The sequence below is a fragment of the Ranitomeya variabilis genome, chromosome 5 (genome assembly GCF_051348905.1).
Source record: "Ranitomeya variabilis isolate aRanVar5 chromosome 5, aRanVar5.hap1, whole genome shotgun sequence".
In the NCBI taxonomy this organism is placed as follows: Eukaryota; Metazoa; Chordata; class Amphibia; order Anura; family Dendrobatidae; genus Ranitomeya; species Ranitomeya variabilis.
In genome coordinates, this window is record NC_135236.1 from 3,490,992 (window position 1) to 3,506,564 (window position 15,573).

At 50.0% G+C, this 15,573-nt stretch overlaps 1 protein-coding gene across 6 annotated transcripts in view; it reads left to right on the top strand.

The window, feature by feature from the left end:
- The window catches only part of DLG4 (discs large MAGUK scaffold protein 4), a 393,288-nt gene that overhangs the window by 105,250 nt on the left and 272,465 nt on the right, over positions 1-15,573 (top strand). Inside the window, exon 1 of one of the 6 annotated variants that reach the window (XM_077261460.1) lies at positions 7,568-7,679. The exons of 4 other annotated variants lie outside the window; for them this stretch is intronic. In XM_077261460.1, coding sequence (XP_077117575.1) covers positions 7,638-7,679 — 42 coding nt within the window. In that variant the 5' untranslated portion in view covers positions 7,568-7,637. Of the gene's footprint in view, positions 1-7,567; positions 7,680-15,573 lie in introns of those variants that run through there. One more of the 6 variants, XM_077261459.1, reaches the window with a different exon arrangement.

Genomic DNA, 15,573 nt, shown 5'->3' on the forward strand with positions numbered 1-15,573 from the left:
AGCTTCAGCTTCCTGCTCACAGGAGCCAGTACAGTACAGCAGAGCAGTGTGTGATTATCACTGACCCATTACAGGCTCCTCTCAGCTTCAGCTTCCATCTCACAGGAGCCAGTACAGTACAGCAGAGCTGTGTGTGATTATCACTGACACTTTACAGTCTCCTCTCAGCTTCAGCTTCCATCTCACAGGAGCTAGTACAGTACAGCAGAGCTGTGTGTGATTATCACTGACACATTACAGGCTCCTCTCAGCTTCAGCTTCCTGCTCACAGGAGCCAGTACAGTACAGCAGAGCTGTGTGTGATTATCTCTGACCCATTACAGGCTCCTCTCAGCTTCAGCTTCCTGCTCACAGGAGCCAGTACAGTACAGCAGAGCTGTGTGTGATTATCACTGATCCTTTACAGGCTCCTCTCAGCTTCAGCTTCCATCTCACAGGAGCCAGTACAGTACAGCAGAGCTGTGTGTGATTATCACTGATTCTTTACAGGCTCCTCTCAGCTTCAGCTTCCATCTCACAGGAGCCAGTACAGTACAGCAGAGCTGTGTGTGATTATCACTGACCCATTACAGGCTCCTTTCAGCTTCAGCTTCCTGCTCACAGGAGCCAGTGCAATATGCCAGAGCTGTGTGTGATTATCACTGACCTGTTACAGGCTCCTCTCAGCCTCAGCTTCCTGCCTACAGGAGCCAGTACAGTACAGCAGAGCTGTGTGTGATTATCACTGACACTTTACAGTCTCCTCTCAGCTTCAGCTTCCATCTCACAGGAGCCAGTACAGTACAGCAGAGCTGTGTGTGATTATCACTGATCCTTTACAGGCTCCTCTCAGCTTCAGCTTCCATCTCACAGGAGCCAGTACAGTACAGCAGAGCTGTGTGTGATTATCACTGACCCATTACAGGCTCCTTTCAGCTTCAGCTTCCATCTCACAGGAGCCAGTACAGTACAGCATAGCTGTGTGTGATTATCACTGACCCATTACAGGCTCCTTTCAGCTTCAGCTTCCATCTCACAGGAGCCAGTACAGTACAGCAGAGCTGTGTGTGATTATCACTGATCCTTTTCAGGCTCCTCTCAGCTTCAGCTTCCATCTCACAGGAGCCAGTACAGTACAGCATAGCTGTGTGTGATTATCACTGACCCATTACAGTCTCCTCTCAGCTTCAGCTTCCATCTCACAGGAGCTAATACAGTACAGCAGAGCTGTGTGTGATTATCTCTGACACATTACAGGCTCCTCTCAGCTTCAGCTTCCTGCCTACAGGAGCCAATACAGCACAGCAGAGCTGTGTGTGATTATCACTGACCCATTACAGGCTCCTCTCAGCTTCAGCTTCCATCTCACAGGAGCCAGTACAGTACAGCAGAGGTGTGTGATTATCTCTGACACATTACAGGCTCCTCTCAGCTTCAGCTTCCTGCTCACAGGAGCCAGTACAGTACAGCAGAGGTGTGTGATTATCTCTGACACATTACAGGCTCCTCTCAGCTTCAGCTTCCTGCTCACAGGAGCCAGTACAGTACAGCAGAGCTGTGTGTGATTATCACTGATCCTTTACAGGCTCCTCTCAGCTTCAGCTTCCATCTCACAGGAGCCAGTACAGTACAGCATAGCTGTGTGTGATTATCACTGACCCATTACAGTCTCCTCTCAGCTTCAGCTTCCATCTCACAGGAGCCAGTACAGTACAGCAGAGGTGTGTGTGATTATCACTGACCCCTTACAGGCTCCTTTCAGCTTCAGCTTCCATCTCACAGGAGCCAGTACAGTACAGCAGAGCTGTGTGTGATTATCACTGACACTTTACAGTCTCCTCTCAGCTTCAGCTTCCATCTCACAGGAGCTAATACAGTACAGCAGAGCTGTGTGTGATTATCTCTGACACATTACAGGCTCCTCTCAGCTTCAGCTTCCATCTCACAGGAGCCAGTACAGTACAGCAGAGCTGTGTGTGATTATCTCTGACACATTACAGGCTCCTCTCAGCTTCAGCTTCCTGCTCACAGGAGCCAGTACAGTACAGCAGAGCTGTGTGTTATTATCACTGATCCTTTACAGGCTCCTCTCAGCTTCAGCTTCCATCTCACAGGAGCCAGTACAGTACAGCATAGCTGTGTGTGATTATCACTGACCCCTTACAGGCTCCTTTCAGCTTCAGCTTCCATCTCACAGGAGCCAGTACAGTACAGCAGAGCTGTGTGTGATTATCACTGATTCTTTACAGGCTCCTCTCAGCTTCAGCTTCCATCTCACAGGAGCCAGTACAGTACAGCAGAGCTGTGTGTGATTATCACTGACCCATTACAGGCTCCTTTCAGCTTCAGCTTCCTGCTCACAGGAGCCAGTGCAATATGCCAGAGCTGTGTGTGATTATCACTGACCCGTTACAGGCTCCTCTCAGCCTCAGCTTCCTGCCTACAGGAGCCAGTACAGTACAGCAGAGCTTTGTGTGATTATCACTGACACTTTACAGTCTCCTCTCAGCTTCAGCTTCCATCTCACAGGAGCCAGTACAGTACAGCAGAGCTGTGTGTGATTATCACTGACCCATTACAGGCTCCTTTCAGCTTCAGCTTCCTGCTCACAGGAGCCAGTGCAATATGCCAGAGCTGTGTGTGATTATCACTGACCCGTTACAGGCTCCTCTCAGCCTCAGCTTCCTGCCTACAGGAGCCAGTATAGTACAGCAGAGCTTTGTGTGATTATCACTGACACTTTACAGTCTCCTCTCAGCTTCAGCTTCCATCTCACAGGAGCCAGTACAGTACAGCAGAGCTGTGTGTGATTATCTCTGACCCATTACAGGCTCCTCTCAGCTTCAGCTTCCTGCTCACAGGAGCCAGTACAGTACAGCAGAGCTGTGTGTGATTATCACTGACCCATTACAGGCTCCTCTCAGCTTCAGCTTCCATCTCACAGGAGCCAGTACAGTACAGCAGAGCTGTGTGCGATTATCTCTGACCCATTACAGTCTCCTCTCAGCTTCAGCTTCCATCTCACAGGAGCCAGTACACTACAGCATAGCTGTGTGTGATGATCACTGACCCATTAGTCTCCTCTCAGCTTCAGCTTCCATCTCACAGGAGCCAGTACAGTACAGCAGAGCTGTGTGTGCTTATCACTGACCCATTACAGGCTCCTTTCAGCTTCAGCTTCCATCTCACAGGAGCCAGTGCAATGTACCAGAGCTATGAGAACTGCTGACATGTTTTTAAGGAGAAAATATTCAGTACTGTGTAATTGTCATTTACAATGTGCTCTGGAAGCGAAGTCTAAGGGAGATCTATGCCCCACCTATAGTCCTGAACAGCTCATTTACATGTAAGAAAAATTAGATTTCTCTGGAATAAGCCATCGGATCACAGATATCAAGGTGTCATTAAATAGAGCTTCCTATGACCTGTGTGACTACGTACATGACGCAGGAGGAAGACCCTACTGACACATTCCCTTTGATCATTTTTTATTGCTGATATTGATTGTTATATTAATAGTACTTGTCCAATGATCTTAAAGTCTATGGAGTCCTGAGAAATGAGGGTTAAAGTGGGCACCACAGCTATGACTTCCCTGGGAACTGTGAGTGTAAGTTATAGTATTAGGGTGGGTCCCTGTGGAAACTCCATGACATGTTGCTTGGTGACTGATGTCACTTACATGTTTGGTGGTGAAGTGTAAAAGTTAATTGTGACTGTAGAAATAGATCACATCCTGTGTATGGAATATTCTGAATATTTACCGATCACTTGATGCTGGGTCCTCCAGGATGCATGACCGTGCAGAGAAAGTGAGCAGGTAAGGGAGAGGAGGGCAAACGAAGGAGGGGGCGATGGAGAGGAGGGTGAACGGAGGAGGGGCGATTAAGAGGAGGGCTGAGCTGGGTGGTGGGTGCAGTAGATGGGAGCTGTCAGGAATCCCACCGCGCTGCCACCAATATGTTACTAATCCCACCGGATACGTCAGGGATCCCACCAATCTGTCAAGGTTCACGGGGAAAATACCTTTATCACCCTCACCACTCACACCAATTTGTCACGAACCGGGGTTGTCTGGTTGCCCCTGGTCCCTTCTGAAGGGGATTTATCAATATCCCACTTCCCAGTTCCGGTTTGGAACTTGCAGCTCTCTGGTGCCCCCCCCCCCCTTACCCTCAGGTCATCAGGGTACTGCACCTAGGGTAATTAGTCACTTGAAAGGCTGCTGGCTATGTACAGGCTATTGAGCCCGCTGCAGCGAGGATGATATAACTACTCCCACTCAGGCGCGGAACAATAATTATCAATGCCGCTGTCGCTACACGACTTCCAATTGCACAGGACAAATTCTGCTGCCACCAACTACGATTTTCCAAGTATTAACGGGTCCAGAGCCAACCCAAATCAGTAGCATAATTCACCTCAGAGGACGTGACAGTTCCTTATAGAGCAGGGAGAGACAAGCTAGTTGTTTTATATTTTACTCCAAAAAACATAGGCAGTGTTTACAAAGTATTAAAAGATATTATAAAGGAGACAAGTATACGTACAATACAATTACAAATAAAAAGGGACTAAAATTGAAAAGAACACTTACAGGTCGTTATGTCATTGCATCATCATGGCTGGCCGTGTGCTGGGGGGGGGAAGGGCTAGCATATATCCAGATGCATAGCACCCCTCTGTATAGTAGCTAGACCCCGGACAAAAGACACTGAAGATTCCTCCTTCACACAGTTATTCCCTAGCCTAAAACCAGAGCCCCCCTTTGAATTATGAAAAAACTATCTTTTCCACATATCTCGCTGTAGAAACCTTGTATAAGGAGGACACGATGATCAGAATGTGCCCCACATCATGGGGAGTCTTTTAAGTTTAAACTTGGAGTAATTACATGACCCGCTTACGAAGAAATCCACTCTTTGCACTTGTTGTGTTTAGCTGCTAGCGGTTTCAGTGAGTGATAGATCTTTCGATGGACATCCGGAAAATATAATTCCCGGATCGGAGCCCCTATATATCACTTTAATAGAACAATAGAAGCTCAGTTTGGAAGTGGCTATACCAGTTTTAGCTTGTATTATACTGGAGGAGGGAATGAGTAGTTTTAGGGAGACTTGTCTGCCTGCAGCGTACAACCATAATAATTCTTATGGGAGGAGGGAAGAATGAGTGGCCTGAGGAGGGAAGAATGAGTGGCCTAGAATTGAAAAATATTTAGAATTGAGAGTCCTCAGTGGTTGATACCTTTTAATGGCTAACTGAAAAGATGGTAACAAATTGCAAGCTTTCGAGACTACACAGGTCTCTTCATCTGGCCTAGAATTAACACACAAGCAGAGTAGGAAGAGGGGGGTCAGACATGCCCACAGCGTGTGTCTGAAAAGCCATGAAACTGGTAGGTAGATATTCAAACATGGCATATTCACATTATCGTGACAGGAGCAGGAGGGGTTCTTGGTGTGTCTCAGCTGGGTGGTGGTGGGTACAGTAGATGAGAGCAGGAGGGGTCATCGGTGTGTCGGTGGTGGGGGGTACAGTAGATGGGAGCAGGAGGGGTCTTTGGTGTGTAGGTGGTGGGGGTACAGTAGATGGGAGCAGGAGAGGTCCTCGGTGTGTCAGTCGAGGGTACAGTAGATGGGAGCAGGAGGGGTCCTCGGTCTGTCGGTGGGGGTACAGTAGATGGGAGCAGTTTTTGTCCTTGGTGTGTTGGTGGTGGGGGTACAGTATGTGGGAGCAGGAGGGGTCCTTGGTGTGTCGGAGCTGGGTGGTGGGGGTACAGTATGTGGGAGCAGGAGGGGTCCTTTGTGTGTCGGAGCTGGGTGGTGGGGGTACAGTAGATGGGAGCAGGAGGGGTCCTCTGTGTGTTGGGGCTGGGTGGTGAAGGATACAGTAGGTGGCAGCAGAAGGGGGGTCTTTGGTGTGAGGGTGGTGGGGGGTACAGTAGATGGGAGCAGGAGGGGTCCTCGGTGTGTCGGTGGTGAGGGATACAGTAGATGGGAGCAGGAGGGGTCCTCGGTGTGTCGGTGGTGGGGTGGTACAGTAGATGGGAGCAGGAGGGGTCCTCGGTGTGTTGGTGGTGGGGGTACAGTAGATGGGAGCAGGAGGGGTCCTCGGTGTGTCAGTGGGGGGTACAGTAGATGGGAGCAGGAGGGGTCCTCAGTGTGTAGGTGGTGGGGGTACAGTAGATGGGAGCAGGAGGGGTCCTCGGTGTGTCGGTGGTGAGGGGTACAGTAGATGGGAGCAGGAGGGGTCCTCTGTGTGTAGGTGGTGCGGGTACAGTAGATAAGAGCAGGAGGGGTCCTCGATGTGTCGGTGGTGGGGGTACAGTAGATGGGAGCAGGAGGGGTCCTCGGTGTGTCGGTGGTGGGGGTACAGTAGATGGGAGCAAGAGGAGTCCTTGGTGTGTCGGTAGTGGGGGGTACAGTAGATGGGAGCAGGAGGGGTCTTTGGTGTGTAGGTGGTGGGGGTACAGTAGATGGGAGCAGGAGGGGTCCTTGGTGTGTAGGTGGTGGGGGTACAGTAAATGGGAGCAGGAGGGGTCCTCGGTGTGTCGGTGGTGAGGGATACAGTAGATGGGAGCAGGAGGGGTCCTCGGTGTGTCGGTGGTGGGGTGGTACAGTAGATGGGAGCAGGAGGGGTCCTCGGTGTGTTGGTGGTGGGGGTACAGTAGATGGGAGCAGGAGGGGTCCTCGGTGTGTCAGTGGGGGGTACAGTAGATGGGAGCAGGAGGGGTCCTCGGTGTGTCGGTGGTGAGGGGTACAGTAGATGGGAGCAGGAGGGGTCCTCTGTGTGTAGGTGGTGCGGGTACAGTAGATAGGAGCAGGAGGGGTCCTCGATGTGTCGGTGGTGGGGGTACAGTAGATGGGAGCAGGAGGGGTCCTCGATGTGTTGGTGGTGGGGGTACAGTAGATAGGAGCAGGAGGGGTCCTCGGTGTGTCGGTGGTGCGGGTACAGTAGATAGGAGCAGGAGGGGTCCTCGATGTGTCGGTGGTGGGGGTACAGTAGATGGGAGCAGGAGGGGTCCTCGATGTGTCGGTGGTGGGGGTACAGTAGATGGGAGCAGGAGGGGTCCTCGGTGTGTCGGTGGTGGGGGTACAGTAGATGGGAGCAAGAGGAGTCCTTGGTGTGTCGGTAGTGGGGGGTACAGTAGATGGGAGCAGGAGGGGTCTTTGGTGTGTAGGTGGTGGGGGTACAGTAGATGGGAGCAGGAGGGGTCCTTGGTGTGTAGGTGGTGGGGGTACAGTAAATGGGAGCAGGAGGGGTCCTTGGTGTGTCGTGGTGGGGGGTACAGTAGATGGGAGCAGGAAGGGTCCTCGGTGTGTCGGTGGTGGGGGTACAGTAGATGGGAGCAGGAGGGGTCCTTGGTGTGTAGGTGGTGGGGGTACAGTAGATGGGAGCAGGAAGGGTCCTCGGTGTGTCGGTGGTGGGGGTACAGTAGATGGGAGCAGGAGGGGTCCTTGGTGTGTCGGTGGTGGGGTGTACAGTAGATGGGAGCAGGAGGGGTCCTTGGTGTGTCGTGGTGGGGGGTACAGTAGATGGGAGCAGGAGGGGGCACCTCTTGCCTCCTCCTCTCATCCTCCTCCTCACTCTCGTCTTCATCTTGAGCAGTGTGTTGTCCTCCTGTGTCTGTCTGTCCCTCTCACCTGCAGTCTATAATGAAGAGTAAGGCTCGGCTGCAGTCTGTCTGTCTATGTGTGGTAGGTGGTCTCTCTCTCTCTCTTTTTCCGTCTCTGTAGCGTCCCCTCCCTTCCAGCAGAGATGCTGGGGGAATATTAAGCACAGGGAATGTAGGATGTCTGCCTCGGTGTCTGTTATTCCCAGGTATTAGGAGCAGCTCCTTCTTCTGCGCACATCTGCCGGAGGTTAACCCCTTCCTGATCGCCTCTGTGTGCCATCTCTGTGCCATCTCCTGTCATTACCCTGAGATATGTTGGATCTTACAGCTCCTCCTATTACTGCACATCAGCCTGCTCCATCACCTGCCTGTGCCATCTGTACGGCGTCCATACATCTCATCCTATAACCGCTCCATCCTTCTGTACCTCCACTTATCACATCCTTCCTCATGACTCCTCCTATTATAACCTCCACCTTCCCACTACTCCTGAAATTGCCATGTCCTCCAAGATATCCTTCCTCCCACCATAACCCTCATCATCCGACTGGTCATATTCTTCTATACATACATCTCCTCTTCTAAAAACCTCCTCATCCTATTTAGCTGCCGTCTCATATTTATTCCTTATTTTCTCATCACTAATATTAAATATACTCACCCTCTATCCCTCTCATCACTGATATTACATATCCACACCCTCTATCCCTCTCATCACTGATATTACATATCCACACCCCTATCCCTCTCATCACTGATATTACATATCCACACCCCGTATCCCTCTCATCACTGATATTACATATCCACACCCCGTATCCCTCTCATCACTGATATTACATATCCACACCCCGTATCCCTCTCATCACTGATATTACATATCCACACCCCGTATCCCTCTCATCACTGATATTACATATCCTCACCCTGTATCCCTCTCCTCACTGATATTACATATCCACACCCTGTATCCCTCTCATCACTGATATTACATATCCACACCCCGTATCCCTCTCATCACTGATATTACATATCCTCACCCTGTATCCCTCTCATCACTGATATTACATATCCACACCCCGTATACCTCTCATCACTGATATTACATATCCTCACCCTGTATCCCTCTCATCACTGATATTACATATCCACACCCCGTATCCCTCTCATCACTGATATTACATATCCACACCCTGTATCCCTCTCATCACTGATATTACATATCCTCACCCTGTATCCCCCTCATCACTGATATTAAATATCCTCACCCTGTATCCCTCTCATCACTGATATTACATATCCACACCCTGTATCCCTCTCATCACTGATATTACATATCCACACCCTGTATCCCTCTCATCACTGATATTACATATGTTCACCCTGTATCCCTCTCATCACTGATATTACATATCCACACCCTGTATCCCTCTCATCACTGATATTACATATCCACACCCCGTATCCCTCTCATCACTGATATTACATATCCACACCCCGTATCCCTCTCATCACTGATATTACATATCCTCACCCCGTATCCCTCTCATCACTGATATTACATATCCTCACCCCGTATCCCTCTCATCACTGATATTACATATCCACACCCTGTATCCCTCTCATCACTGATATTACATATCCTCACCCTGTATCCCTCTCATCACTGATATTACATATCCTCACCCTGTATCCCTCTCATCACTGATATTACATATCCTCACCCTGTATCCCTCTCATCACTGATATTACATATCCTCACCCTGTATCCCTCTCATCACTGATATTACATATCCACACCCTGTATCCCTCTCATCACTGATATTACATATCCTCACCCCGTATCTCTCTCATCACTGATATTACATATCCACACCCTGTATCCCTCTCATCACTGATATTACATATCCACACCCCGTATCCCTCTCATCACTGATATTACATATCCACACCCCGTATCCCTCTCATCACTGATATTACATATCCACACCCCGTATCCCTCTCATCACTGATATTACATATCCACACTCTGTATCCCTCTCATCACTGATATTACATATCCATACCCTCTATCCCTCTCATCACTGATATTACATATCCTCACCCTGTATCCCTCTCATCACTGATATTACATATCCACACCCCGTATCCCTGTCATCACTGATATTACATATCCACACTCTGTATCCCTCTCATCACTGATATTACATATCCACACCCTGTATCCCTCTCATCACTGATATTACATATCCTCACCCTGTATCCCTCTCATCACTGATATTACATATCCACACCCTGTATCCCTCTCATCACTGATATTATATATCCACACCCCGTATCCCTCTCATCACTGATATTACATATCCACACCCCGTATCCCTGTCATCACTGATATTACATATCCTCACCCTGTATCCCTCTCATCACTGATATTACATATCCACACCCCGTATCCCTCTCATCACTGATATTATATATCCTCACCCTCTATCCCTCTCATCACTGATATTACATATCCTCACCCTGTATCCCTCTCATCACTGATATTACATATCCTCACCCTGTATCCCTCTCATCACTGATATTACATATCCACACCCCTATCCCTCTCATCACTGATATTACATATCCACACCCCGTATCCCTCTCATCACTGATATTACATATCCTCACCCTCTATCCCTCTCATCACTGATATTACATATCCACACCCCTATCCCTCTCATCACTGATATTACATATCCACATCCTCTATCCCTCTCATCACTGATATTACATATCCACATCCTCTATCCCTCTCATCACTGATATTACATATCCTCACCCTGTATCCCTCTCATCACTGATATTACATATCCACACCCCGTATCCCTCTCATCACTGATATTACATATCCTCACCCTCTATCCCTCTCATCACTGATATTAAATATTGTAAGATTGCACTTACTTACGGGTTTGGGGAATACTCGCTTGGCAGCGTATTAACACACAAGACCGTATTTTCTTCCACAAGTTCAACTGGGTTTATTACTCCATAAACCCCAGTGGCAGAAAACACAAAGCAACAATCTTCATTGCAAAACAAAGTAACAATGTTCACAGTGTGACTCTGTTCCATCAGGACTGTGACCATACACTCTTGGTCGAGTCCAATATTCAGGCTCGCTCTGGAGCCAAACACACAGTCTGGTATTACCTGCTTATCAGTGCTGCAGGCTTTCCACTGGCAGTACCACACGGGTCCTGTTTCTGGCTCTGCAGATCCCTGTCCTCACCTCGTGCTGTTCAGGGATCCAGTCCTCCTCCCAGGACCTCCCAACACCCAGGTTACTCGGGATCACACAGGTGGCCAGTCCGGGTACTATTCAGGACGTCCATCCCCGGCTGGGACCGTCCAATACCCAGGTCACCAGTAGCAAAGTCCCACCCCGTGCTCTTCAGGGCTTAGCACACCTAACACCGAGGTATCTACCAGGACCTTGCACGTGGACCATTCAGGTCCCCTCACTCAGAGCATACAGGAACCTACCAGAACATGTGACCCACACCCTGGTCACATTATGTACCTGTAACCACTCCCACAGGTGAGGTATGGATCACATGGGCTGGTCACGTGATCCTGACATCATTGCAGGTCCTCAACACACCTGCACTGCCAAATAGGAAAAAGGGGTACAGTGAGCACCCTCACCCAGTGGTGAGGGATGTGGGTAGCCAGACCCTCCCATCTCTCATAGCTACCCGCAACCCGGACCCAGATTCACTAAACAACATCTTAGTGCTCATGTGCACTAAAGACCAAATACTCCGGGTTGCATTGTAGGGAGCATCTCCCCATATCAAGGGAGGCTTACAGCGCAGAAGACCTTCTCCTCTGCGGCACATACCTCCCATTAACCACAATGCTGGACACTGTCTCACTATCGCATCCATGCATACAGCTGCCATGGATTCTCACGGCCTCAATACGCCTCCGTGCGCATACTGGGGAGACCATACAGCGCCCCCTACCTGTTACAGGGGTCACTGCATCACAATATCCACACCCTGTATCCCCCTCATCACTGATATTAAATATCCACACCCTCTATCCCTCTCATCACTGATATTACATATCCACACCCTGTATCCCTCTCATCACTGATATTACATATCCACACCCTGTATCCCTTGCATCACTGATATTAAATATTCACATCCCTCATCCCTATCATCTGACATTTACAAAGCACACCGTATCCCTCTCATCACTGCTTTTATTTGCAGCCCGTATCCCTCTTCTCAGGCGTGTTACATATCTGCAGCCCGTATCCCTCTTCTCATGCGTGTTACATATCTGCAGCCCGTATCCCTCCTTTAATGCGTGTTACATATCCGCAGCCCGTATCCCTCTTCTCATGCGGGTTACATATCTGCAGCCCGTATCCCTCTTCTCATGCGGGTTACATATCTGCAGCCCATATCCCTCTTCTCAGGCGTGTTACATATCTGCAGCCCATATCCCTCTTCTCAGGCGTGTTACATATCTGCAGCCCGTATCCCTCTTCTCATGCGGGTTACATATCTGCAGCCCGTATCCCTCTTCTCATGCGTGTTACATATCTGCAGCCCGTATCCCTCTTCTCAGGCATGTTACATATCCGCAGCCCGTATCCCTCTTCTCAGGCGTGTTACATATCCGCAGCCCGTATCCCTCTTCTCATGCGTGTTACATATCCGCAGCCCGTATCCCTCATGCGTGTTACATATCCGCAGCCCGTATCCCTCTTCTCAGGCGTGTTACATATCTGCAGCCCATATCCCTCTTCTCAGGCGTGTTACATATCTGCAGCCCGTATCCCTCTTCTCAGGCGTGTTACATATCCGCAGCCCGTATCCCTCTTCTCAGGCGTGTTACATATTAGCAGCCCATATCCCTCTTCTCAGGCGTGTTACATATCCGCAGCCCGTATCCCTCTTCTCAGGTGTGTTACATATCCGCAGCCCGTATCCCTCTTCTCAGGCGTGTTACATATCTGCAGCCCGTATCCCTCTTCTCATGCGTGTTACATATCCGCAGCCCATATCCCTCTTCTCAGGCGTGTTACATATCTGCAGCCCGTATCCCTCTTCTCAGGCGTGTTACATATCTGCAGCCCGTATCCCTCTTCTCAGGCGTGTTACATATCCGCAGGCCATATCCCTCTTCTCAGGCGTGTTACATATCCGCAGCCCGTATCCCTCTTCTCAGGCGTGTTACATATCCGCAGCCCGTATCCCTCTTCTCAGGCGTGTTACATATCTGCAGCCCGTATCCCTCTTCTCAGGCGTGTTACATATCTGCAGCCCGTATCCCTCTTCTCAGGCGTGTTACATATCCGCAGGCCATATCCCTCTTCTCAGGCGTGTTACATATCCGCAGCCCGTATCCCTCTTCTCATGCGTGTTACATATCCGCAGCCCGTATCCCTCTTCTCAGGCGTGTTACATATCTGCAGCCCGTATCCCTCTTCTCAGGCGTGTTACATATCCGCAGCCCGTATCCCTCTTCTCAGGCGTGTTACATATTAGCAGCCCATATCCCTCTTCTCAGGCGTGTTACATATCCGCAGCCCGTATCCCTCTTCTCAGGTGTGTTACATATCCGCAGCCCGTATCCCTCTTCTCAGGCGTGTTACATATCCGCAGCCCGTATCCCTCTTCTCATGCTTGTCACATATCCGCAGCCCGTATCCCTCTTCTCATGCGTGTTACATATCCGCAGCCCATATCCCTCTTCTCAGGCGTGTTACATATCTGCAGCCCGTATCCCTCTTCTCAGGCGTGTTACATATCTGCAGCCCGTATCCCTCTTCTCAGGCGTGTTACATATCCGCAGGCCATATCCCTCTTCTCAGGCGTGTTACATATCCGCAGCCCGTATCCCTCTTCTCAGGGGTGTTACATATCCGCAGCCCGTATCCCTCTTCTCAGGCTTGTTACATATCCGCAGCCCATATCCCTCTTCTCAGGCGTGTTACATATCTGCAGCCCGTATCCCTCTTCTCATGCGTGTTACATATCTGCAGCCCGTATCCCTCTTCTCATGCGTGTTACATATCCGCAGCCCATATCCCTCTTCTCAGGCGTGTTACATATCTGCAGCCCGTATCCCTCTTCTCAGGCGTGTTACATATCTGCAGCCCGTATCCCTCTTCTCAGGCGTGTTACATATCCGCAGGCCATATCCCTCTTCTCAGGCGTGTTACATATCCGCAGCCCGTATCCCTCTTCTCAGGTGTGTTACATATCCGCAGCCCGTATCCCTCTTCTCAGGCGTGTTACATATCCGCAGCCCATATCCCTCTTCTCAGGCGTGTTACATATCTGCAGCCCGTATCCTTCTTCTCATGCGTGTTACATATCTGCAGCCCGTATCCCTCTTCTCATGCGTGTTACATATCCGCAGCCCATATCCCTCTTCTCAGGCGTGTTACATATCTGCAGCCCGTATCCCTCTTCTCAGGCGTGTTACATATCTGCAGCCCGTATCCCTCTTCTCAGGCGTGTTACATATCCGCAGCCCGTATCCCTCTTCTCAGGCGTGTTACATATTAGCAGCCCATATCCCTCTTCTCAGGCGTGTTACATATCGGCAGCCCGTATCCCTCTTCTCATGCGGGTTACATATCCGCAGCCCATATCCCTCTTCTCAGGCGTGTTACATATCTGCAGCCCGTATCCCTCTTCTCAGGCGTGTTACATATCTGCAGCCCGTATCCCTCTTCTCATGCGTGTTACATATCCGCAGCCCGTATCCCTCTTCTCAGGCGTGTTACATATTAGCAGCCCGTATCCCTCTTCTCAGGCGTGTTACATATCCGCAGCCCGTATCCCTCTTCTCATGCGTGTTACATATCTGCAGCCCGTATCCCTCTTCTCATGCTTGTTACATATCCGCAGCCCGTATCCATCTTCTCAGGCGTGTTACATATCCGCAGCCCGTATCCCTCTTCTCATGCTTGTTACATATCTGCAGCCCGTATCCCTCTTCTCAGGCGTGTTACATATTAGCAGCCCATATCCCTCTTCTCAGGCGTGTTACATATCTGCAGCCCGTATCCCTCTTCTCAGGTGTGTTACATATCCGCAGCCCGTATCCCTCTTCTCAGGCGTGTTACATATCCGCAGCCCGTATCCCTCTTCTCATGCGTGTTACATATCCGCAGCCCGTTTCCCTTTTCTCATGCGTGTTACATATCCGCAGCCCGTATCCCTCTTCTCAGGCGTGTTACATATTAGCAGCCCATATCCCTCTTCTCAGGCGTGTTACATATCCGCAGCCCGTATCCCTCTTCTCAGGCGTGTTACATATCTGCAGCCCGTATCCCTCTTGTCAGGTGTGTTTCATATCTGCAGCCCGTATCCCTCTTCTCAGGCGTGTTACATATCTGCAGCCCGTATCCCTCTTCTCAGGCGTGTTACATATCCGCAGCCTGTATCCCTCCTTTCAGGCGGGTTACATATCTGCAGCCTGTATCCCTCTTGTCAGGTGTGTTACATATCTGCAGCCCGTATCCCTCTTTTCATGCGTGTTACATATCCGCAGCCTATATCCCTCCTTTCAGGCGGGTTACATATCCGCAGCCCGTATCCCTCTTCTCAGGCGTGTTACATATCCGCAGCCCGTATCCCTCTTCTCAGGCGTGTTGCATATCTGCAGCCTGTATCCCTCTTCTCATGCGTGTTACATATCCGCAGCCCGTATCCCTCTTCTCATGCGTGTTACATATCTGCAGCCCGTATCCCTCTTCTCAGGCGTGTTACATATCTGCAGCCCGTATCCCTCTTCTCAGGCGTGTTACATATCCGCAGCCCGTATCCCTCCTTTAATGCGTGTTACATATCCGCAGCCCGTATCCCTCCTTTCAGGCATGTTACATATCCGCAGCTCATATCCCTCTTCTCATGCGTGTTACATATCCGCAGCCCGTATCCCTCTTTTCATGTGTGTTA